This window comes from Plutella xylostella, chromosome 9, assembly GCF_932276165.1.
Source record: "Plutella xylostella chromosome 9, ilPluXylo3.1, whole genome shotgun sequence".
NCBI lineage: Eukaryota > Metazoa > Arthropoda > Insecta > Lepidoptera > Plutellidae > Plutella > Plutella xylostella.
In genome coordinates this window covers 10,268,582-10,295,543 of record NC_063989.1, presented here as the reverse complement: position 1 = coordinate 10,295,543, position 26,962 = coordinate 10,268,582, and the positions used below count along the sequence as shown (strand labels likewise).

The 26,962-nt window shown below is 38.5% G+C and overlaps 1 protein-coding gene across 1 annotated transcript in view; it reads right to left on the bottom strand.

Annotated features, from left to right (window-relative positions):
* LOC105387918 (protein timeless homolog) overlaps nucleotides 1–26,412 on the bottom strand; it is a 32,961-nt gene extending 6,549 nt beyond the window's left edge. Inside the window, exons 1-18 of the mRNA XM_038105797.2 lie at nucleotides 26,065–26,412; nucleotides 25,629–25,812; nucleotides 25,216–25,350; nucleotides 24,778–25,034; nucleotides 24,247–24,444; nucleotides 23,736–23,918; nucleotides 21,999–22,286; nucleotides 20,747–20,865; nucleotides 19,471–19,633; nucleotides 18,975–19,055; nucleotides 18,465–18,574; nucleotides 17,856–17,912; nucleotides 17,410–17,476; nucleotides 10,637–10,835; nucleotides 8,249–8,397; nucleotides 7,474–7,568; nucleotides 6,871–7,080; nucleotides 4,000–4,164 (exon numbers count right to left, since the gene is read on the bottom strand). Of these exons, the coding sequence (XP_037961725.2) occupies nucleotides 4,000–4,164; nucleotides 6,871–7,080; nucleotides 7,474–7,568; nucleotides 8,249–8,397; nucleotides 10,637–10,835; nucleotides 17,410–17,476; nucleotides 17,856–17,912; nucleotides 18,465–18,574; nucleotides 18,975–19,055; nucleotides 19,471–19,633; nucleotides 20,747–20,865; nucleotides 21,999–22,286; nucleotides 23,736–23,918; nucleotides 24,247–24,444; nucleotides 24,778–25,034; nucleotides 25,216–25,350; nucleotides 25,629–25,812; nucleotides 26,065–26,318 (2,914 nt within the window). The 5' untranslated portion in view covers nucleotides 26,319–26,412. The remainder of the gene's footprint in view (nucleotides 1–3,999; nucleotides 4,165–6,870; nucleotides 7,081–7,473; nucleotides 7,569–8,248; nucleotides 8,398–10,636; nucleotides 10,836–17,409; nucleotides 17,477–17,855; nucleotides 17,913–18,464; nucleotides 18,575–18,974; nucleotides 19,056–19,470; nucleotides 19,634–20,746; nucleotides 20,866–21,998; nucleotides 22,287–23,735; nucleotides 23,919–24,246; nucleotides 24,445–24,777; nucleotides 25,035–25,215; nucleotides 25,351–25,628; nucleotides 25,813–26,064) is intronic.
* Nucleotides 26,413–26,962: the final 550 nt, after the last annotated feature.

Sequence of the window (26,962 nt, the reverse complement as noted above, 5' to 3'; positions counted from 1 at the left end):
TGTTCGTGAGGGTATGTACAAGAGCGGTGGTAGCTCAGTCGGGTAAGCGCCCGCTTCTCACGCCAGAGATGCGGGTTCGATCCCGGCGCTGACATGTACCAATGAGTTCTTTTAACTTAAGTACAATGTATACCATCGCTCTTACGGTGAAGGAAAACATCGTGAGGAAACCTGCATATCTAGATCTAGCACATCTAGATATGTGAACCCACCAACCCGCAGTGGACCAGCGTGGTGTGGAAATGGTCCAAGCTTAGGAAGGCAGTTTAGACCTTGGGGATATGCACAAAGGTTCCATTCGAGAGAGCCAGGTGCAGGTACTTACACCCCCACAGAGAATAGAATAGAATAGAATAGAGGGTATGTACACACGGCAACGTTAAATGGTCGGCAGGGCACACTAACGTAGGTAGTGTATGTGTGTGTCGGCGACGTCGACGTAATTATTTAGTTCTGGGCAACCCACACATGGATATTGTAAGCATGTAGTTGTGCCAGTGACAATGATTCATTGTTTTTATGATATGAAGCAAAATTTTGCAAGGCATTGTAATAGATTGAATGGCTCAGTTGGTATGATACAAGACTTACAATTTTCGGTATGGTGGTTCAAATCCCACTGAACTTACAATATCCCTTTTTTGTTTTTTTTATAGATTTAATTAATTTTTTAAGATGGTTAATAATAGTATTGTAGTATATACGAATAAAAGCAACACAGAAAGTAAATGAAACAAGTTATTAAGTGTTAAAATAACCAAATTTATTCTTGCCGTAACATAAACATTAAGGATGTTACGTTTTTGTTGTTTTTCGTTTTAAAACATAGTTGTAGTTTATATTAATAAGGAAAATTTTCAATTAGCAGTTTTAAATAATAATAAACATCAGAAAAGGATGGACTGGCTGTTTTACTAAAGTAAATAGGCAAGTCATTAGTTATATGAAACAACATGTTAATTAGCTAGAAATAAGATAACTTATTCCAACCTCAGTAACAATAACATCATTAACACATTGGCTTACCCATAATTGTAAATAATAATAAGTATTTAACCAAATAACTAAAGTCTTATACAAATGGAAAAATAAAAATTACTGAGCTAACCCCAATAACTATAATTTTCACCACTTTTTCGCCATAATATCTTACGTCCATCCTTGTCTGATTTAAAGGACTTTTCATCACTAAATATCATCACATTGTTGCACCAATCAAAGTTTAAAATAGTCAGTCGCAAAACGCACTCTGTTTCGACGATGCTGATCGGTTAGAGCAATTTTCTTCGTCGGCCTCCGACACCGCAACCCAGCAGCACGCAAGTGAACCCGTACGGTTCGTAGGGATAGATTATGTGTTGTGGCCGTAGAACAGGTGCTGCAGAACGGATCAGCGCTATGTGCAGCTACGATTTCTCGATGGCGTGGTGATGCATCCGTATAGACGACTACTGTCTACATGTCCCAAATCTGCGTATCGGTGAACCCATAATTGAACAGTTCTCCTCTGCAAACAAAAAATACAAATACTTAGCATATACAAATACAAATATTCTAACGGTCAAATAAAATTATATTTGCAGTTCTATGTTACTTACCGATATCATTAAACGTCTTGCGATTTCACCAATTGTAATATTTTGTTCATATAATACAATTATCTCCGCCTTTTTGAACATGGTTAAATGACTTTCCATAGTGACTGCGAAGATAAATTAATTATAAATTGACAAATCACAAAGTGAATCACTATGCAGACGCAGAGGTGAATTGTCACTAAAACTAAAAACTAATTTCGTTTATTCATATTGTATGAGGGTAGAATGGTTTTACTTCTCAAATGAAGAACGAATCATATATTTTTTGCGAAGAGAAATAGTCGACAGCTATGCAGCTTGTAGTCATTTGTCAATTTCAAATAAATTTATTCTATACTCAACAGCGTTTAAATTAACGCTAAATTTAAATAAAGTAAAATAAATATACCCCATCAGTGGACTCGAACTCACGACTTATGTTTCATAAGTCTAACATACTACCAATGAGCTACGAAGAATATAGCTACTAGCTGTGAAATTTTGCTTCAAGTCAATTTTATAACTATTTGACTTACTCGACCGGTTGATATGTTTATGTCACAGCTGGTGTAAGGGCGTTTGCCTACGCGCAAACTCGTTTGTGCTGTTGTGTGTGTGTGTGTGGTTTGTTACTGGTGTATTTACCGATTTCTGCTTTATTGCACACATAGACCACGTTAGTGTGCACACATACACTACGTTTGTGTGCCCTGCTAACCATTTGGAGTTGCCGTGTGTACATTGTACAGTCAGCTGTATTAACATGTATATATGTCGCAGGCATCTTGTTGAATCTCCTTTTTGGTTGAATCACTAGCCCCTTCATTGAATGGCGCTACTCAATTGTATGACTAGGCCGAATGTTGATCGTACAAGCGTCACAAAACGTCCAACTAGTTAGCTGACTTAAAGTCAGTCAGGTGGTGAATAAAACAAATATGGCGTCTAACAGCTGACACAAAAAGCACCTATATTGTTAGTTTTTTGCAAATAAATTAGCTTTAAAGTGCGTTATTTGTGTTAAAATACTGTGACAACATATATTTACCTATTATTACGCCGCGGGCGGATAGTTTCAAAGAAAAAATTGTGGCGAAACGGGTTAATATGAACAACAATATCGAGGTATGTTTATTGTTATTGTTTAGTTAATTTGTAAGATGAGAGCTTTGTAACATAGTTTATTTGTTCACTCTTGTCTGGTCATGTTCACTTTAACCAGACATTACAAAGTTTCTATACTATATGCCATTCAACGACTTCGCTGAATGACGTTCAGTCAAGACGTCGAACATTACAATCAACGACTTGACGAGTTGTCCTTTAGTCATACAACTGAATAGCGCCATCCAAAGAACGGGCTAGTGGTTCAATCAAAAAGGAGATTAAACCAGATGCCTGCGACATATATATTTTGTCCCTTGGTGGCCTAACAAATATTAACCATTTAAGTACTACTTACTATGCATTGATCAATTCTATTGATATAGTTGCTGTATATAACTTTTTGGTAAGTATAATCACAAAATCAAAACTTCTAAAAACAGCATTCCATGCAAAGATTCTCTGGTAGGCCATCGTTTTGTGAAGATGTACTGTATTGTATAGTATTGGTATAACAAATTGAAAGTTATGGAAATCTACCAATAATTACTAGAATGAGGCTTTAGCTGTGTTGTAGCTAAATTGTGGTGTGAAATATTCAGGATGGTGAATACATTTCAGATAATACGTCAGTATACAGGCTGTTGCAAAAGTCGTATGTATAGTAAAATGATAAAAGGGGTGCCTCCTTACATCGTTATTTGAAGTACCTCGATGAATTTTAGTTCTTTATAGATTTTTGTGTCTAACTTTTAGGTTTTTCAGTCACCCCCTTTCAGCTATCCATACCTGTTTTGTAGCACCCTGTATACATATTTAACACCGTGTCAGTTAACGAGCAAGGCCGTGAGTAATATCCGGAATACCTCGGATACAAAGGATGGCTAATTAAATATGTATGCCCAAGTTTTGCAAAGTTGCGTGTATACTCGCAACAGAGAAATTTAATTTACTTTCAAAGTTTATTGACAGTTCTATGTAGCACGGTACATTAGGTAATTAGGTGCTTATATTAATTATTTAAATCTCACAGAACAGAAATAACTGAAAAGATTTATTAATAAGCAGTATTCTGAATATATTTCGTGAAAGAGCAAACACTGAATAAGTCTACCTTAACTTTTCATTTTTGAAAGTTATTTCAGAGCTGCATATGTATTTAGTTTTTGTCATATTGCTATCACAATTGATCCCGATACTACTTACATACCTCACAATTTTCAACTACAACAAAAATTAACTCCATTGAACGCTTGTCGTAAAAAAAAATCAATAAGTTAGGTTAGGTTACAAAAACAGTTATCTTCTAATAACTTACCGCTGCCGCTGTCACCCCCACTCTTCTCCCCACTCTTGCCTTTCCCCTGCCTTTTCTTTCTACACTCCTTCCTGTCCTGCACGAGGCCTAACTCCAACAGTCTTTGAACGTAGCTGTTCTTACTTCTCTTGCGAGGCATCCGCGCCATGATAGCTCCCATGGGGTCTGTGGAACAAGATTCAATGGTTAATAATTGGGGTTTCGGAAATTGCCTTTTGTTGGTAGATGCTGCTTTTTGTCTGGATGGCGTGGGAAGCATGATGTTCAAATGTTTTGATTTCTTTCGTAAACTTTTTTGTAAGATTCGAAGTTTAAAATGTAAATAAAACTATAAGTTTGGCTATGCACCATGTAGGTTTTCACGAAAGAGGCCGTCTTACACAAGAATAAGATATTATTCGGTATAGTAAGTAATGTCATTTATTTGTGTAATTTTATTAAATTAGCATATTTATTCAATTAGCTTATGTTTAAAAAAATATGTTTTTCGCAATCTCTGACGTCATTACTCACAGGACATTTTCATTTAGTCGGGGAATATGGCTTTGACATATTGACGTGAATAAGGGCCCCTGTGAGAAATCGAGCCTGTCAATAATGAGATTGCTCTTAGGTCTCATTTTCGTCAAATTAAGCACAAACCAACGAGGCAGGGGCTAAAACACAACAAATACATTATACCTAATATGTGACTATTACCTACTATAAAATAAAAACTTGTTTAATGGGTTTTTAAATCAAAATTTTACACATTTAAAAAGCTTTTGACGGCCAACTGTAGTAGCGTTTAGAATATGTCTAAGTTTTGATGGTGAGCCCTGTATGTTTCAAAAATATCTACTTCCAGAAATTTATCTGAATCTTTCAAATGGGCTCACTTAACCGTTTTAAAGTGAAAAGGCAAATTAGAATTGAATATTTGTAGAGTGATGAAATGAGTTGCTTTGTTTACTCCATTTTGGATCTTTTTTGTTATTCTTAAAACCTATAGGCATCAAGTCTTCCTACTGTATCCCCAAAAATATACTTTCTCACCGTCTAAAACGGTTTCCTCAAGCATATTCACCGTTTTAAAATGCATTTAGGAACTGTAAAGCAGATTATTTGTTGCATATTAAATGTTTAATATTAATACGGGCCGCCCGTATTATGTAGATTGTCTTACGTTCCCCGCTTCTGGTAACTAAACAAATAAACATTGAATTTTGCTTGTTCTGACTGCATTGTTTAGCATTTACTTTTTTTATAGAAAAATATTTAAGTATGCCGAACGGTCTAGTACGGGATATTATTTGTGATTAACGAAAAAAAAGTTAACGTTTTTTCTGTCACTTTCATCCATTGACGGTAAGAATTTAATTTTTATTTATTTTATTATTGTTAAGGAAACATACAGAGCAGATGGATGCATTAAAGTTAAAATACATAAATAACACTTTTTCCAATAAAGTTTCCATTAATATCTTAAAGACATTTAGGTTTAGGTAATTTTCATGATAGTTTGCTTGATCTTGTATCTATGGCAGAAAACCTAGCACATCATTGCACCTGTGTTTAATTAGCAGAAACGGCCCGCTTGTTGCGCCGTGCGTGTAGGTACTATATTAAACATTGTCTTCATATGAGGTGTTTGCGGCATGAGCTATTTACCGCTAGCTATATGGCTTAGGTTTACCGCAAGATTCAGTGGCCGGCTTATATCTGCTGGATAACCGATAACCGGTACTGAGAGGTGATTTGAAAGTGAGATGCCCGTATTACTTGTACTCACGTATCCTTATTTTGGAATGTGTACAGTTCAAATTGTATTATTAGTAGAAATCGTTCAGTATGTTTATTTCATTTACATGCTTTCTATTAGATAAAGAAGTAAAATTTTCATTTCATAGGTATGTTTACTTACAAAATTTAATGTAATGATTAACTCGTACTGCAATGCAGGCTTTTCGCCCATTGTATTGTCTTTATTTAGGGAACCCTCAGAAAACAGAACAGGTTCAGAAGAGGCAGTCTTTGTAAAATTGTAGGCGAAAAATTATTAAAATGATAATTTTCTACTAGTTGTATTGTAGCAACAACAGTTCAATTTAGGGATGCGATAAAAAACATCCTAATTATGCTCATATGCTCACTTCTAAATCACCTAGCAACTTATTTCGCAACCCTAAAACACTTCTCTCTACTCACTTTGTATACAACCTCACTTTTACACCTCAACGTCCATTCTGCTATTATCATTTATTCCAAAGCTCACGGAGTTTCCCTAATTCGCCGTATAACTTGACGAGTGCTGCCGACGTCTGTTCCCAACACCGCCCGCCATTGTAAGGTGTAGACAGATTTATACACGTGAAACATATTACATCTGAATGCGTTCTCCTCGCGAAATTCTGTTGTGAATTAAGATTTCGCACCTTCCTTTGTTTCACGTTCGTGAGTGATGTTGGAGTCAGACAGTAGACAGGTTAAATGCAAGGTATTATTTTGTAGATAATATTTTCATGTGTCGTGTACTTTTGTTTGGATCGGTTAGAGATATCCTTTTATAGGGGGATAATATAAGTAATATTGTAGGTTAAAATTGTTAAGACTAGGTAGGTAATAAAATTTATTTTATGACAAGGAAACACTCTATACTGCCGTCATAGTGATGTAGTTTGTATAAAAAGCAAATATTGCAATTTTACCGAAAAGCGGCTTCAGGAAAAGTCGTTACAATAATATGAATGCACCTTCAATGCAGATCTTCAAGAAGGCATATACCAAAATTGTTTTATTTGATAGTCGATTATATGCCCTTTCGGATCACAAAACTATCATTTACACACCCTGTACATAACCAAATGACATTAGCAAAAGCTTTGCACTTACCAATAGATTCTCCATACGTCTCCCACAACTCTTTCAGCATGCTATCCTCTTCTTCCCCGAACTCAACAGGTATCCTCTCCCTCTGTCTATCTCTGTTACTCTTCTTGGTTGGTGCTCTGAAGATCAGACCTAGGTCTTTGAGTTTCTTGATGACGCTTCTCCGAGTGCGAGTCTGGTCTATCAGGTTGTCTAGGATCCAGTCTATTACATCTGCGGAATGAAGGGATTGTTTAGAAGTTTTCTATTTACTTACCGTGCAGGTTGCAAAAAAGTTCAGTGTTTTTCTGTCATTTGCAGATTAAAAAAAACTTTTATGAAAGAGTTCACTAGAGCATTTTTTCATGCTCTAAAATTGAAACTAAAAGATTAGGACAAAAATTATAATCTTGTAACTATGTTTATACAGGGTGATTCTTTCGCATATCCGGAAGATGTTACAGAGCTCTTCATTCTGAACAACTTTTGTTATGATGACCTTGGGATATTCTCGAATATATGCACCTACGAAAGAATCACTAGTATAATGCTAAAAACGTATAACTTAAGTCATTTTGGCTTCGATATTTATGAAAATGTTAGGTAAGTATGTAATAATGAATGAACCTTTATCAGTCTCAGGGTTCCGTTGGTTCTCCATGTACAGGTTCCGTAGCTCGTCCTCCTGTTCTTCAGTCCACACTCCCTTCCCCACTTTATCTCTGCGCATAAAATATTTCATTACTATCACCCGCCAGGGGGGTCACTCTATATGACGGAAAAACTAAGTTTCGGAGCGCTGCTACGTGAGCCACGACTCTATCTCGTTGTATTAAACGTGCCGATTGCACGCCGCTCTCGTTCGTTTGTTTTTTGTCAGTATACACCCGCCGTATATACCCGCCAGGTATTGTTCTTATTTACGAGATCGAGATATTTTACTATTATGTTTATTGTTTTATTTTGTGCAGTATTTTCCTTCCGACAGTACTCTGGAACGTTATGTTTGTGTAATAATTCTTAAATTATAATATCTTATTTGAATAGTAATCCATAAATAAGAAACTCGGTAGTCATATACTGAACGGTAATATTGTTATAATTAACTACACTCACGTGCAATGAAAAAGTTCCAATTACCATTGACGTGTCCTATGTCACTGGTACTTTTTCATTGCTCGTGAGTGTATTAATTAGGCGTAGGGCGTAGGGTGATGATGATGAGCTACGACCCATATACATATTGTGTATATGCATCTATGTATTTATCAAAGAAGCATTCTTCCGCTAAACCAACCGCCGAACAGTGCTTTTAGCCAACTTTTTCCGGTACGGGTAATTCGGTAAACGAATCCGTGCTCCTATCTATTAGTGCGGCTATAAATCCAATGAGACAACTTACTTGGCATCGGTGTAGAGGTCGTATCCATGCTGTATCTCCACGGCGTCCTTAGCCGACTTCCAGAACAGCAGTTCTATGAAGACCTTCGGAGTCCGCGCCGCCGCCTCCGCAAACTTTCTCAAGACGAATATTGCAAACTTTTCCAATTCCTGTTTATGTATACAACGTTCACTTTAAAACTACCCACAGAGTACCACTTCCGAGCGACACAAAGACTCTTATCCCGTTGGATTAGATAGGGGTTTAGTTAGGAGAGGGTAAAAGCTAGGGGACTAGTTCCGAGTGAATGAATTTAGTTTATACGTACACTCAAGAGTTACTTTCACACCATAGACTGAGACTCTTATCTCTATGGTGATAAACTAGGTTTTTCAGTAAAAATCACGGGCGCTGGAGAGCTGAATAACTCGGATAGAGTAGTATTATATTTTGTTTAGTAAAAGTGAAATGTAACATCATTTGTAAAAGTTGGAAGATTCACGGTTTTGTCGAGAAGTTTTCCATTGTGTAGGATTTACTATTATTATTACTACTTAAGATTTATTGTGGGCTTCAAATTGACTTATTTTAATCCACACGAGTGATTGCGAGAGGGGACGAAATTGGTATCATTGATACAAACGTATCTTCATTGAAATTTCGACATGGAAATTGGAGATAAATTTGATTTATGTTTGAACTTTGGGATACATATTAGATATTCCGCTGCCTCTAACTGAATGCTCGCTGAGAATTCATTGGATATGGAAACCATCGTACTAACGAAGCGGTTAGTGCATTAGACTGGAAGAAGGGCCTAGGCTCTGAAAGCTAGACGACAAAGACTAACAGCAGGAAATTATTCTAAATTAGCAAATTATTCGCTACCACAGCTCTGCTCGCGGAAAGCTAATGAATTTAACACGTTGCAGGAATTCCTGGGTATGCGATGGCAATTACAACGGGCAGATATTTCATTTAACCTACACAATACTACGGGACAAAAAGTCTGGTCTTTCAGGGAGCGCAGATGTACAATAAACTACCCAAAATAATTAAAGAATCCAAGTCTTTACCTATTTTCAAGAAGCTATTGAAACAACATATTATAACACAAATTAAAACAATCATTAAATAGTAATAGAAAAAATAGTAATAACATATTAATACGATATACCTACCTACTTAATTTACAAGGAACAAACAAGGAAAATAATACTACTCATATGGGTAAATAATAATAACAAAAACAACATAAATAATAATAATAATAAAAAAAAAAAACATGAACAATATGTATTTTTAATCATCATCATCATAATCAGCCAAATAAAAATTATCTCGTATCCCAACATATACTATCCTAAAATGTGCCATAAAAAATCACTAAACGGAGCAGATCACAAATATACTTCACGAACTTAGCCAGCAGTCGGAATCTTTGCTTACTTAATAATAGCCCTTAACACCAAGTATTTAACGAGCAAAATAATTAGTTTTAAAACAAACTACCCACAACCATTGGCCTATTATAACAACTTTTAAAATTATACCTTTTTATATTATTGTATACTTACTAACATATGTATATAAGTACTTATATACTACTAGTTTTAGCTTAACTATAAATAGTAGATAGTACCTACCTACTTACCAAAATTTGTGGCTTCATTACTTTGAATAGATTATTACGATGTTTTAATTATCTGAAGTTGCATTGTATATCGGCATGATTCCGTCAGCCTGTGGGGAATCCATTGGTCGCGTTTTTTAGTAATAAGTATAATTTACTACAGTCAAACTATAAAGTCCTGATATCAAAGAGTGCGATTTTGCTAAGACTTTTTATGATCATCAGTTATTTACTTACTTTTACATACATTTTAAAAATAAAATATGGATTGATTATGGATTTTAACAGATAGTCCTTTAATAAATACCTATAACAGATCGATTAAATACGATCTTAAACGATTAGTTAGGATCCACTTCCGTTTTCACAACTTTGTAGTTGGACTGTAAGTAACAATAAGTATTTAGAATTTTAAGTTCTCATTTTGAGTGAATGTTTTTTATAATGTTCTTATGAGAAATAAAGTACCTTAAACCTTAAACAATATTTGGTTTTGGGTCACAAAGTGGGTGCAACAACTACCCCGTATGGGAAAATGTTATGGATGCAAAAACAGTTACAAATAAAAATACAGTGTAAATAGGTTGGTAAGAAAGATTAGTACAGTTGGGTGCCAACAAATCTGACTGAGAGAGAGACTGAGGTACATCGATGATCAAATGTTGGAATTGAATGAAGAAACTAGTTTACTGACATCAATGTTTTGCAAATTAAACATCGTTACGGTAACGCTTACATGGCATGAACACTGCAGCTGTTTCACGGTGATATCTCACCTTATGAGCCGGCGACGGGTTCTCCAGAACCTTCTGGAACGTCAGGAACAAGCTCCCCTGGTACAGCATGGCGACGCGCTCACAGTCCCACGCCGCTCGGTGCAGCATCTTTAGCGCGCAGTGGTTAGTGTGCGGGCTGTTGTCAGTGTACCGCGCCAGCAGCGCGCCGCACGCGCTCACCACGCGAGCGTGGCAGAATCTAACGAGATACATAGTCACTATAGGTATATAAGAAGGTTCTGGAATCATCTTCAGCACGCGCTCACCACGCGAGCGTGGCAGAATCTAATGGGAGTAGTACATAGTCACTATAGGTATACAAGAAGGATCTGGAAGCTGAGGAACGAGGTTCCCTGGAACAACATGGCGACACGTGTGCAGTCCTAGGCCCATTTTTTTTTTTTTTTTTTTTTTTTTTTTCTAAGGGATACCTATTTGTTGCGGTCCTGCGACCTCTGCAACTTTGCCTAACGTTTGGGGAAGGCGTCGTAAGGCGCCTTCTCCCGTTATAAAGCGACTAAGATGAGGTCACTTCAGGAGGCTTGCCTCCTGAAGTGTCCTCAGCTTAGGACGTCGCGGTGGGTGGGGGGTGGCGTGAAGCGCCCTGGCACATGTCTAAATCGATTGTAAGTTTGGAGGCTACGGCGTCTGCGCCGGGTAGCCTCCTCTAATAGAGATGATGATGCCGCTACTCGGACTTGGGAGTGGGGAGATCTGATGTTTAACGGTGCTGTCGCCAACCTAGCAGTGAGTCTGTCATCTGGGTCTGTAAGTATGTTTTTGGGACGTCTCCAGCCCTTTGGAGCGTCCACCCTAACTGTATAATCGCATGATGAGGATATAAGCGGATTAAGATGCTCCGAACTTTTGTCGAAATATTTTGTTGAGGAATCCTTAATAAACTTCCTGATGGTCGGAATTTGAAGGTCCTTATGCAAGTTGTAATTTCGGACAAAGTAGGGAGCACCAGTGGCACGACGAAGAAAACGATTTTGAATGACCTGAAGTCGAGCAATGGAGGGCGAATGGGCAAACACTACGCTAGCATAGGTCATGACTGGTCTAATGCATGTCAGATACAAGCGTACTTTGCTGCGTAGTGAGAGCTTGGGGTTGCGAATGAGAGGAGCAAGTCGGCATAAATAGAATGCCGCCTTGTTCCTCACTTTGTTGATGTGGGCCTTAAAGTTCAATCTGCAGTCAAGAGTGACTCCAAGATATTTTACTTTGTTAGCCCATGGAATAGGTTTGCCGAACATGCGAATGTTCGGCTGGATCGATCTGTAATAGGCGTTAGTCCGGGAAAAGTACACTGCTGTGCTTTTCTCGGGGTTAACATCCATCCTCCACTTACGAAACCAATCGCCTAAGGCATCGGTTGCGTCTTGGAGTAGTTTGCGGCGAATGGTGTGGTTATGAATGTCTGTGACATAGATAGCCGTGTCGTCCGCATAGAGTGCGAGCGAGACTTGTGGATGTCTCGGAATGTCACTTGTGTAAAGTGAGAAAAGCAGAGGTGCTAGAACCGAGCCCTGAGGGACACCAGCGGTGACCGTCCTGAGTGAAGAGCGAGTGCCTTCGACGCGATACCTAAAAAGCCTATTCGAGAGGAAGTCCTTAATAATCAGAACGAGCCTGTCTGGTAACTTCAAATCGTAGAGTTTGTAGACTAGGCCGTTGTGCCAAACCTTATCAAAGGCTTTGGCTAGGTCAAAGAAGAGGGCAGCAGTGCCCTTTGGCTTCCTCCTAGCAAAGCCCTTGAGTACGTGCTCGGTGATTCGATGCACTTGGTGAGTGCAAGAATGACCGGCTCGAAAGCCAAACTGCTCAGCTGGAATGAGGCCTTTGGCGAAAACGAATTGTTTGAGCCTGGCTTGGATGAGTCTTTCGTAGACTTTGCCTAAAGATATCAGTAGGCTTATAGGACGGTAGCTGGTCGGATTTCTCCGATCTTTACCAGTCTTAGGGAAGCCTATGACGTCGGCAATTTTCCAAATGTCGGGAAAGATACAATTAGCCAGGCAAGCGTTGAAGATCGACACTAGCAATATGATGAGAGGGGGCGATAGATTTTTGAGAACTCTGTTGGAGATCCCGTCACATCCAGGAGCCCTCTTTGAGTGAAGGTCCTTGATAATTGTCTTGACTTCAGTGACTGTGACGGGATCCAGAGTATCGACCGGGGGGATAGAGGCCCTTCGCTGTACCTCGTCGTCGACCTTATCAATGTGATTTTGGTCTGGCGACTCGGTGGACGGCGAACATTGCGTTTCAAGACTATCGGCAAGGAGCTCGGCCTTGTCATCGTCATTGAAGGCTGGGGGCAGATTGCGATCAGTTCTGGTTAAAGGAGGCATCTCAGAGATGGTATCGGACTTTAGGGCGCGTGAAAGGCTCCAAAAAGCAGTATGTGAAGGATTGATGTCCGACAGCAGGTTGTCCCATCGTTCTGAGCGAAGCTCTTTGATCTTCTCTTTAACCAGACGCTGTAGCGACCGAAGTCTTGACCGATTGTCATGACTAGGGAAGTAATCATAGGCCCTGGTCGCGGCGTTCTTGGCCCTCAGCAGAGCCTTCATATCTTCGGGCAATTTCCAGCGGTGGTTATCCGTCGCCGGAACTTGTCTAGATGAGTCTTTTACGACTAATTGGAGGTGGTTGCTGAAGGCGTCGATTGCCACGTCTATGTCTGCTTTAGAGCGGATCACGGGTGGTATTCGCTCTAATTCAGGCGACTCAGTTGTACGCTGGAGTCTACTGTGAAGGTAGTCCCAGTCGGTGACAGTTTTAAGCAGTGAAGAATCCGAGTTTACACTGCCGAGCCGCAGTATGACCGGTCTATGATCGGAGTCCAGTTCATGTTTAACTGCTATTTCTCTGACTGGGAGGGAAATATTTCTGAGCAAGGCGAAATCCAAGACATCGGGCTGGTGGTGCAAGATCCTCGGATAGTGTGTGGGCTCTAAAGGGGCGATGACATCAAAGGTCAGTCGATCCATAAGGTCGAAGAGCTTTGTGCCGTTTGGATTGAGGGTCTTGCAATTGAAGCTCGGATGTTTCGAATTAAAATCGCCGGCCAGGAGAACATGGTTCCCTAGGCCGAAGAGCGCAGAAATATCCCCTCCCACCAGAGACTTGCTACCAGGTTGGTAGCAGGAAGCAATGAACATGTCCGGATGTCCGGTCATAGCTATCCGGCATACGGTGGCCTCTAGTGTGGTAAGTTCAGGGGTATCGACTGGGCAGACATGCAGACTTCGGCGGTAGTAGATAAGGGTTCCACCACCCCTTTGGCCCGCAGATCGGTCCAGTCTGATAATCCTGTAGTTACTGATGTTTGGATTCTTCTTATGTGGCTTAAGCATTGTCTCCTGTACGAGAAGAAGATCGTTGTCGTGATCCCGGAGAAAGGCTCCAATGAGATCACGTTGATCCTTCATGGAGTCAGCGTTATAAAACGCGATTGTCAGGGCCCTAGGTTTAACTCTTGCAACACAGTTGAAGAGTTATTCCTTATCAAGTTGGCTCAGAACTGTGGCCAACACCTTTAGACAATCCCTAAGGGCAGCATGTAGGTCGGCCTTGTCAGCGGTAACTTTCTTGGCCTGGGGGTGTACAGGCGAAGGTTTGTTGACCGGTGGCGAAGGTTTGTTGACCGGTGGCGCGGCCGGTCGGGGTTTCGCTGCCGACGTCATTGTTGGGGGTTTAACCCAAGCATTTGGCGGCGGCGGCGAATTTTCCACCACGTGCACGGGAGGCGCGGGGGATGTTTGGACAGCCTGTTTAGGCTTTTTAGAGCCTCTGCGAGTCTGCGGGCGAGGACGCTGAGGACAACCTCCATAGGAGGCTGTATGGCCCAGAGTGCCGCACAGAACGCAGCCGGGGGCTTCGGTGCACTCCTTCGGGTCTTTTGGTCGCGGGCAGTCTTTGGTGTGGTGGTCACCTAGACATTTGACGCACCTCGACCGAATGTGGCAGTTCCTCGAGGAGTGCCCGTATGACTGGCAATTATGACACTGGTTAGGGCTCGAGCGCTTGTACGGCTTCTCGATCCTTAGACCAGAAATTTGACATACTGCCTTGATGTCAAAAATCCTTTTGCCCTCCGGAGATAGCTCTAGGATGACCAAGACCATGTCATAGACCGTGGACTTGGAACGACCGTACATGCGGTGTACCTCCAGAGCCGGGATGCCCTGCGAGCGCAGGTCATCCCGAATGAGCGCGGAGTCGATCTCCTTGGGGACCCCTCGGATGACGACGCGAAGTCGACGATCTTCGGGAAGCTCCCAGTCCTAGGCCCAGAATCTAGCGAACGTTTTATATTATTTAAATGACAGCTGAAGTGGCAGTGCCGAAGTACCGATAGCAGACAAAGTAGAAGCCAGGACGCCTTCTAGCTCGCCCGAACCACAAACTTGGACAGCCAATAGAGGCTGGATGACATGACATGACTTTAGGGTTGGTCGATTCATTGTACCCTACCTTCCAAGATAAGTTACATCTTCTTGACAAAAATCCGGTGGTAATGTACATGAGCCTGCAGATATACTGACTAAAATCCCGTTAAATAAAAAAAAATAAAAAATAGCCCGTTAAGTCATATCCCGTGTAAATCGAAAACCGGACTGAAAAGGCTTTTCAAATAGCGGATAAAACAAAATACAATTTCGTCACAACGAGTAGGTTACCGGTGCAGTAATAAAGTTACAGAATTATGTTCCTTTGACAACACACTGCTATCAACAAGAGCACTCACTCATAATTATGGGATCCTGGATAAGCAGAGTTGCATGGCTGCACCCACTAGGTACTTATGTACATATTTGCTTGTTTGAATACGGGGTGTCTAAAAAGAAATACCTAGAATTTAAGCTGAAAGGTGGTCCGAAAACAAGGCACATACAGCTTTAGGCCACGGCTAGATTTTGAATCCAGGTTGTTTAGTTTCATACCAACATAATATGATATGATAACAAACCTACCTATATCCAGCGTTATTTATGTTCACCCCGCATATTAAATTCATTCCTGCTGAGCTAAACGGCCATAGCCGAGAGCTCGACTTTAATCGCAAATCAGTGTCAGAGTTAAGATTCTAAACATGCTGTTTTAGCGCTAACAATTTCACGAGCCACCGCAAACTCAACCTAGTTTGTTTGTAGGCACGGCCGCACTGTAAAGCAGTAGTTTATTTTCATGCTAGCCTAGTCATGGTAAGCCACATACACAATATTTGCACTGTGAAAAGATAATCAAATAATGTTGTAAATAACATTATAAATAGGTAAGGTGGTTATTTATAATAATATTTGGTTGTTTTGAAGTAGTTTTGGTACTTCTGGCAATTTTGGCATAAGTACTTACTTATTACTTATGTATAGTTAGGTACGTTTAAAAATTACCAGATGGCAATCATCCTCAACTGCTGGATAGGTATGACTCTTCCAAGGGTGACTGTTTGTGTAATACCTAAGTACCTACATTGATCTCGCCTTCCTAATCCGATAACTAACGGCCTTCCAAATACCCTTCAAAAGCTAGTTGGACTAACCCCACAATAAATTGTCATAGTCAACGAAGTCTCCTCACTGATATGGTTTCCACATTCGTCTCCCGCCGACGATGTGGGTCACAAAAGCAGAGGTGCAGTTGTTGGTACAGTTAGGTTCACGAAAGTTGACCAATTTTCTGAAGTATTTTTTTCTATTTTATATTACTTGGATGTTGAATTACATAGTATTTTATGTATGCGCTGTTGGCTATGTAACGTGGTGTAGACGGAAACTCAACAACAATACCGCCATTCTCCACCAAAAACGTTTGCTGAAAGCTTCAACTACAACATAATCTGATGAATACAGCGTACTACGTCATTAATCTTGAGCCGTTAAAAAGTTTGTAATCTGTACTCATATTTTTTGTATAAACAAATATATTCTATTTAGGTCAAGACACATGGTCTCTAGTGTACCAGGGCAGCATAAAGCGGTGTTGGTATGCATTGTGCCGCGCGCTATAATGAGCGCTCGTTTGTGACTAGACGCCGTTGTTGCATGCATTTCGGCGATGCAGCGTTTCTCAATGCGAATACCTACTACACCTACTGTTGGGTTATGGTGGCCTGGTACTTTTGTTGAATGAATGGAAAGTTGCTTGTAATAAAAATAAACATAATTTCATCACTCGTCCTCCGAAGGTACATAAACCCAATGATGTCGATCCTGAATACTGAAGGCAAGTCAAACTATATATTTTTAGGTGTTGTCAGGGTTAAGTTGACATTTGGTGTCGTCCGAATTGCTAGTAACACTGTACTAATTTCTCCCCAGCCCAGTATAATGAGTCGGTGTTTATGTTCACGTATTCGTTCACATATATTATAATTATGAAATGTATTTAATTAAAATTACAAAGAAGTACTTAAACTCCATCAAATGCATTAATTTAAAATTTGAAAATACACATAGAACTCAATTTTGCGCACGCCAAATTATACTAAACGAATATGATATAAAAGTAAATTGAAATTAAATTTATGAATAGTTATGATGAACACTTTTAGACCCAAAGAATAATATTCACTTTATGGAAACTCATTTTAATTGAAGTGGATATCAAATTATACCTACTTACAGCGTTATTTCAAAGCCCTACCCCCCACAGCCTATTATATATAAGTTAGCCTATTAGGTACTTCGTACAAAGGCAAAACCAAACAAAATTTGCAAAATGATGTTAAAGCCAGAAGAAAAATGTTATGATAAACTTACCTTATGACAAATTCCTTAAAGTTGAAGTCAGACTCCACTACTGCAGAAGATCTTTCTTGTTCTTCTTCTACAAACAAAATATTCAATATTAATACAAATATTCTATGATTTTTAAATGGCACTCACACACAAAAACCTAAGTAATCATGTATATTGCATTGCTATAACTTTCTGGCGAAATGAATATGATATTATTCTTAAAAATACATAGGTACTTTCATAAGTCCCTTTTTTGCAACGAACGGTCAATGGAAGTGCAAATGGTTTACTTCTGTGGGTAGGAACTTGGAGTTCCGATTAAAAATATGAATTGCGTTTCACAATGATGAAATAGTCAAGAACTAATATCTTTTTTAACATAATTAAATTTTATTGTGATAATAATTTTGGCTATGGACTGAATCAGATTGCTACAAAATGCATGTTTATAAGTAAAGAAATCTTACCTTCATCTTCCTCGTCTTCTGATTGTTCTTGAGTTTCGTTTGTTTCTTCCGTTTGAGCTGAAAAAAATAATAATAAGTTAATCGACAATATTTATGTACACGTAGGAAGGAGCAAGTCGCTAACAACACAATCGACCATGTGTCCGTCGAGCATCTCTAAAACGAAAGACCGCTTTCAAATTGCTAAGTATGTAAGTTTCTAAGTGGTCATGTAGACTAGACATCATGCATATACCTCAATAATCCCCAATCGCCGAAAGGAAAATTTAGAAATCTGACGCTTTATGTAAAATTGTGGGTGCTATGTGGAATTTAACGATAATCTAATTATTAGCAGATTAAGCAATTAAAATAAATGAAAGCTCTTTTCAGAAGTTTAAAAACTATAATAATATATACTTATAACTGGAGCATCACTTTAAAAATATATATACTTTTTAAAGTGATGCTCCAGTTATATGTACTTATTTAAAACAATACCTTCGTAAGTAAATAAGAAATGAAATATAAACCCCTGACCAGCTGTTCACTCGTGCAGGCAAACATCAAGTTATTCTCCACACACTAGCTGCATAAGACCAACAGTTTACATTGCACGGTGTGTCTTACCGGTAACTTCCACTCCCAAATCTGCATTGTAAATGGTTTCCAGCATATTCAACTCCTCCTCTTGAGGCATATCGCTGACGCCGAATATACCTTCTTCGGGCCATACCTCCCTGATGATAGATTAAAAAAATATAGCTAAGTGTGTTACTAAAGTCCCCGTTGGCAAAATTTACCCGTCATACTGAGATTTTTATTGTTGCACAAACTCTGTTTTTTTGTGATTTCAGAAATTGTGTATCTAGTATGATCTTTGTGAATAAATTCACCTGCCAAAGAGAACGTCACTGATAAAATTCCGCCCTACATTAAAACAATATAAGAAACAATGGAGGCAACAATGATGTCGAATGAATTTGCTATAAACATTGAACGCACTTGATCAACAGCTTTGTCCAACCATGTCGGAGTCAACATCACACAATAATATACCTATATCAAAGATAGCACACTTTTTACTTTCTTTATTTTAAAAAGTAGATTTAAAACTTTAAAAAGGAGTAAAGTGCTTACCTGGCCGCTCGCAAAGTCCCAACAGCATCTTCGAAGTTATGCTCGCGCATACACTTCTGTATTTTCTTCATACAGTCCTCTCTGGCGGCAGAAATTGTTTATTATAGCAAGGAGTTACAACAAGCCCAACTTGTGGGCCAATTGGGACTGACGAATGAGGCTGAGGTTGGTATTTTTAGAGAAGTAAAATGGTGTTTTAGGGAAACCACATTAACATTGTATAAATTCAAATAAATTAATTTATTATTTATGCACATAGCAGGAGGAAATAATATATACTTAACGGTTTTTTTAAAGCTTATTAAGTGAAAACTATTGACTGGCATAATGGTGAAAAAAAATTTATGTAATATTTTTAAGAGTGGTAATCATGGTTGCGCATTATTAGGCATTGTATCATCATTCAATAAATATATTTTGAAGAGTAAATAACGAAAAAGTTAAATAAAGTAATGTCTTGAGCCGTCAATGTGTTATAATAATAAGGTCCTCTTACCTCTGATCATCAATCGGCCTATCGGACGCGGCGTCAAACGGCGGCGGATACTCGCTCACCCCAGTGCTCAGTACCACGGCTAGTTGGGCCCTCACCTCCTCCCATTCAGGTATAGACGGTTCAATGGGAGCCCTCTTCTGATATTGTGTGGATGGCTTTTGTTCTAGAACATTGTTCGAGTTGAGTGTTGGTATAATACAATCACGAGCAATGAAAAAGTTCCACTGACGGATCGTTAATGGCAGATGAAACTTTTACATTGCCCGTGAGTGTAAGGTGGATTGGAGATTTAGGCGTCTACCTACATATAAATTGTCCGGTTCACTTTGGACAGTTAGTTAATCTGATTGGCAGTCGTAGAAAGAAACATTGGGACAAACCCTAGTCCAGATCTAAGGTTTGAGGCTGAACCGCTAGGAACTGTTTGTGGCCATCAAATTCTGCGGCGAATCTAAAATGTACAGTTGAATGTTGTTTGAATGAATGAATTAAATGTATAGTTGTTGAAGTTAAATGTAGTTATTACAGGTTGGAATTTGAACCCGTATCTCTGTCGTGAAAAGCGGGCGCATTACTCGACTATACTAAGCTAACACCGCTAAACATGATAGCACTTCTTGTGGGACAATGGTTAGTACAGCGTATGTCAGATTTCAAACTGGTGTGGTTTATAAGGGATTGAAATGGGTTCTTTATTATTCTACTTATTTCAACAACGGCTTTCAGTGACTCAGGCAGCTTGTGTTTATCCAGTGAGAATAAACTTGGGTAAGCTTACATAATAAACTCAAAGAAACATGTGAGGCAGACACGAAGTTATGTACGAATACGTAAGAAAGGATTTCTCATAAAGCCCAGACTAGATAAAGCTAAAGAAAAACACTTTACGGATATTAACTTATTATGTAACGTAAGAACACCGTACTTCTAGAGAAAACACGCTAATAATATAAAAGCACGACAAGGCTTTCGTAAAAATAACAAGTCGGTATAATATGAAGAAATTATGTCGCGGCGTGGGCGGATGTCTGTAGGAATATTCTGTATATTTATCTACTTACTGGAAACATAGCAAGGTTATTTTGCAGTAAATGATTCAGAAACAAAGAAAAATAAAATGGCAGTCAAAACTATTTTTAATTCGACGGGGCGGGCAAGTGAAAGTTACATTTACGATACGAATTATTACACTAGCTTTTGTTATTACTAAATTTCAATTTGCTAAGTAAATAATATATTCTGTAAGAAGGCTAGTAACTTTTTAGTAGGTACTTACTTTTAGATTTGGTCTTCTTTCTGACTTTCTTCTGAACAACCAGGCCGGTTTTCTTACAATAATGCTCCAGCATCTTCAGGAACAAATGTACTGTTTCCACGAGATCCACTAGGTACGACCTAGAAAGAATACACGATACTGCAAGATTATGAAAATTTACACAAATACAGGGATATAATACTCGTATAATTATAATTATGGCGATATATATTTGCTTTCATGTACGGTCGCCTGCGCCTAAAAGTATACAGGCGGAGTTTTTAAAATAGCGATCTCAAGCTCACATGCTGCTCAAGCACATCCACATAAACACCACTGCTACACACATCACACACAACACGTCCCCGGATTTATAACATATGTACCTGGTCCTTTCATCATCAGGGATCGCTATTTTAAAAACTCCGCCTGTATACTTTTAGGTGCAGGCGACCGTACATATACGTGATAAGGTCGTGGTTTTGGTGAAATTATTACTTGTGACACGATCTATTTTAAACACAAAAAGTGCATTCAATCATTCTAGTTTCAAAGTTACATCCTCGCAACCAATTAAAACGTATTACACCTTTTTATAGGCTGGAGGATACAAAAATATAAATATATGGTTTGAATCTCATTCTCAAAGCATAACTACGGAGTAAACATTCCTAATGGAAGATGAGTGTTAGTTCAAGTAGATATCAGACGAAAACGCCACATCAAATATGAATGAAGACGAAATTTTATGTAAAATTCAAGAGATATAAGGGATCATTTTCCGTATTTTTAGAACAAAGGCAATGCAAATAAACATCTTACAGTACAGATCTGTCATAAGCTGAGAAAGGAAACATCAGTAATATTTTATTATTTACCTAAAACTCGTGCGAGCTTGTGAGACAGGTGTGTCGAGTTATGTTCAGGAATTTTATAATGTACTTAAGTACTTTGCTACATACCTAGGTATTCTTCTTTAAAATATCTAGAGTAAAATTGAACGCATAAATTTTATATAAATTCGGGTTTATATATAACAGAATCTTAACAAATTTAATCATACAGAAGAAAATTAAACCCAATAACGACTGTTAGTACGGCCAATTACGACTTCTAAAACGGTCCCTTGAAAAAATCTCAATTAAAAAAAGATCTTGGGAGCTATACCTACACCTTCATACAACACATAGGTACTTTTACTAAAATTAGCTATGTCCTGAAGGTATATATATACAATAATAAATCATAACACAAAAATAAAACAAAAACTCACCTCGGCATTTTATTATCGTCGTAATTGAGAAAAGTGCTCAGAATGAACTCTCGATACTCGAGCACGTAGAATATGTTGCTCTTGAGCACTTTGGACGACTCCTTCACCGTCTGGTCATTACTCTTGTCCATAGCTAGCAGAGTGTTGAGTAGTTCCTTGTACGCCCGCAAGGCTAGGTGTAGGCGGCGCACCCAGGGCGCGAATTTCTTCTTTTCGACTTTGATCATGTCGTAATATTTCTCCATTTGCTGTTGCACGTAGTGGAACATCGGGACCGACATGGTTTCGCTGTGAAATTGGTAGGAGGTTAGAAGAAGTAACGTAGATTCATTACAGAAATCATTAACTATAAATAAAAACCATGTTTGAATGAATTAATAGGCGGTTTGTGAGTTTGTCGAGGTACAAAAGTCTATATCTGGCTGAGGCTGACTGTACCACAAGTCTAGAGGAAGGAAAATTATGTGATGTGTGTTCATAAATGTTTTATTTTCAGTTAGCGACTTCCATACTACCTACCTAAATGGCACAATCTAACAAACTTTGCTTGGGAGATCGAATTTCATTTCCAAGTGTACGTTTCTTGGGAAAAGATGTTCAGTTTGATTGATTCTACGAAGCCTGCTGCAAAAAGACCACGGATACCTAAGTGCAGCTTTCAGTTCCAACATTCCACAAGTATACTATCAGTAGTACTTACTGGGAAATATGGTTTCTGAGAAAAATATCTTCGATACGATTACAGGAAGGAAACTATAGAGAAAACTTACTCGTATTTCCTTCTTTTGAAGTCTCATTCCTAGGTATACTCGTATTTAAACAACTGCAGATTATTGACTGATGATCATTATTTGAAAATGACGCTATGGGCCTCTACCTATGCCCACCTATGCCCTATGTGTTTTCCAATTTACGAAAACGAAACTGTTTTGGCTATCTTCTGTCATCTGTCCAAAGTTTCATGATAGTGTCAGCTTTGTGGCAGTACCTATTTAAACTATGAAATCTGGATCTAGCTAAATAGCTTTTGATACATGATAATGATAACAGTTTATTTGCATGGTTTATGTGATTTTAGTCTATTTGCTTTATCGCTTTTAACTGATTTAGAGGTAACTACCTAAGCTCTGGTAGAAACGTACTAACTAGGTTAACAACATTGTTTATTAGACAATCTATCCCGCGACTTATTTGCAGAGTTACAACGTTTCTAGGAAATTCTAATTAGAAGATGTTCCACAAATCACAATACTCTATCACATATCTGCGGCGTTCGTTACAAACCCACTCTTAACTCTAGAACTTAAGGGCTGAAGTTGAATGGCAGTAACCTAAGTGGCCCATCAAGAATCTTATACTAAGTTTAATTAAATTACCCACCTGACTAATCCGAGTTGAGACTTGAACGCGCCTTGACTGTGCTCAGATAAGGGAAAGTAAAAGAAACTATTGGAAAATTATACTATGAAAGTATAGGAAAACAGCTATTCAGAGGAAAAACGGTAGGTTATTTTAGCTATCTGTTTTTCCGGAAACATATTATATGTATGTTTGCTGAAAAACTGAAAGAAGAAAGATACCAAAAGGTCAATAGTTTTTCATTGTGATTCTGATTTGAAGACAAACACCTAGTTAATTCACCCTATGATATGGTGTTGTGTTTAAAACCATACTTGCCCGGCGGGAAATCAATCATAATACTCTTACAGGATTAAGTACGTAAGTTTTAAAACTCACCTGACCAATCCAACTTGAAAATCGTGTCCTCTATTAAACTCCATGAAGAACTTAACGGCCCATAGATAATACGACTCGTCATTCTGCTGGGCTTTAGCTCGCACTAGCACGTCCTTAACGTAGTGCATCAAAGGGTTGTACGAACTGTTCAGGAAGCCTATGCAGAACTCTTTGAGCACTAACCTGGAATAGTGGAATGGTGTCAGAGGGATAATAAATATAAATACACCCAATAATTTATCGTGGACAAAATGGTGGACGGACTTAGAATGACACAGTAAAAAAACACTATTCATATGAAAGTTACTGTTTGAACTCATTCCTTTTTAAACATTTAAAACGACCACCATTTTCATTTAATTTCTGTTTACTAACGCGTCATTACAAGTGAAAGTATGAAATACAAATTTCGTAAACTATTAATTTAATCTAAAAAAAATACTGACCGACTAAGCTAGTTACACCTTACAGGTAAATGAATTAATTGAAACTAAACAAATAAATAACATACCGAACAGGGTAGGCGGATCGTCTCTCCAGCACGCCACTTTCAACTGGTCTTCGATTCTTTGGCTTGACAAGTTTGTCCTTCTTCCCGCCACTGAAGTCCACTTTAGCGATGTTGGTGAGTGGCTTCAGGCAGATGACGTCATTGTCGGAGATCGACTTCATGTTCTGTACCACGTAGGTGCCGCCAAAACGGGAATGTCTAGAATAAAGAAGAAATTAATAAGAATTCAGTATTTCACTATCAAAAATAATTGTAATATTAGATTAGTGTACCTGTATAGTTGTATACACCTATTGGCTATTGGGTTAATAAAATAAAATTCATGCCCCAAAAATGTATGTTGGTGACAATGCTGCAACAGGAGTGGGGTTTGCCACGTGGTTAAAGGATTATCCAGTTAGATCAGTTGTGATGTAAGATGCTGACTGGCCGGGTTGCGCTGAATATATGTCACTGGGAGAGGCTCCTTTTATGCACCTTAATTTATGAATTGGAGATCTTTTTAGGCTTAAAATCCTGATATAACATTACCTTGTGCCAGACAACTGTCTGATCTTATTGACTCGCTGCTTATTCTCTTCAGTTCTTATGGACAGTAACTCTTGCTCATCCCGTAGTTTCTCATCAACACTGCGTTGCAACCCCGAGTCTGCCAGACTGGTTGGGTTTTGTTCCCGCAACATGTGGGATATGATCTCCAGTATATGCATAAAGTATTGCTTTTCAGCCTCTGATGACATGTAGGTAATAATGTCCAGGATTCCAGCCTGGTTTAGTGCCCAGATGACCTGTGAAAATAGTCAATTCTGTTACATATAATATTCATTCTTCTCTGATTTGTCTTTGTATTATCTTTTATTGAATGCCAAACTATGTATTCTATGAAATAGCCTGATTTAAGGTTTAAGTTACTTATGTTCAACATTGGACTTATGTATGCTATAGATGATAATTTAGAAATCTTGTTACCTTGTCATGCACACTGGCATCGTTGTCTGGCCGTCTCTCTCTATCCAGCTCTGCGGGCACATGCAGGACATTCCTTATGAGAATCAGGATCCTCTCAATTATGAGACCTGTATCTTCATCTCTTTCATTGAAATCCTAAAAATAAAGATTTTTTAGTAGTATGTATGCATTGTTAGGAGGAGTTGTATTTGTATTGGTGGCCAAGGGAAGGGCGACCATTATTGATAGGTTTTGTACAACAATATAAGAATAACATTAAACTGGATGAAATAATATGGCTGTAACAAAGGTGCCTGGGTAGACATAGTCTAAAGTAGAACATAATAATATAGTTAATACATATATATTACAAAAGTAACTTTTATCTTTCTCAATTCAAAATACTTATGGTAAAGATAATTATTTCTACTTACAATTTCCAAAACTTTGCTAAGTTTGTTCTTGAATATGATCCAAGTGTCCATTTTGGTGAATGCATCTTCCTTGTAGGACTGTAAGTGTGTCAGGATCTGCAGGTAGTTGTGCCGCGCAGTTCTTTCCACCGGCACTTCTTCCCGGTACAATAGCAGAGCAGGGTTTGTCAAGTTTACTAGCAATCTAGAAAACATGATAATCAATATTATGTTAACTACAGTTTAGTTAGAATAATATCATGTAGCAGTTAGGCGAGGTAGGCTAAATACATTGTTTTGGGACTCCTTTGGGGAAGGATATTGTTGTTTGATGATAATGATAATCCTATTTAGAATTCAGACTGTGTAATTAGTTTGATATAAAGCCATATTATGTAAGTATTGGCACTGTAAAAAGTTCCCTAAAAGTTTGTTAAAACTGGGTCAAAAAACTAACCTCAAAGTAACATCAAAAAGTTCATCATTCTCCCAGTGGTCTACCAGCATTGGTATGAGGTCTGTCTGTAGAACTTTAGTCTGACCGAAGTGCCGGCGGATCTCGTGGTCCTCTCCATCCCGGCGCAAGTAGCGGATCAGATCCTTCACTGTGTTGAGAGTAAAGTCGTCTATGAGATATTTCCCACTCCTTTTGTCGTACGTTCCGAGAGCATTGCATGTTGCCGAGAGCTCTGCGGAGAGGTATGAACTCATGATGATGATAGAACTGTATGTAAAATCACTGAAAACTGAACATAATAATAAACTTTTGCAAATGTAAGAACATTGAAAGTTCACTTTTTGTTTACTTCAGAGTTTGACACTGACATTTCAAAAGCCCGCGAATATTACGGGTGCGTTCTTTGAGTAAAGAATACGTTCATAATATAAATTGTTCTGAGGAATAGCTATACAGTGGTAGAGGGACCACTGATCGCGAGAGTGGAGTGGAGTTAGGTACTTAAATTACCTAAATACACAGACCTAGGTTAGTACGTACCTACATAGGTGTTACATAGGTACAGTAAGGGGCAGATAAACCTGACCCCCCTCAGAAGCATTGTTAGTATGAGAGGGGGGTCAGGTTTCTTTGCACCTGACCGTACTAACTTATTATTTTACCTTTATTATCTGACTAGTAAGTTAGTTAATAGTTAGGTAAGTACTTAGTTTTTTTATTCAACTTTAGTGTTTCCGTGCTCACTGCTCAATGCCCAATGCTCATGCACAGTTTTATGTACCTAGGAAAGTAAACAAGCCAAGGTTCCAAGTCAAAATCAGCCACACACACACAAACACACACACACACACACACCTTAGAATAATTATCTAAGACACACACTCACAGTCATCACGTT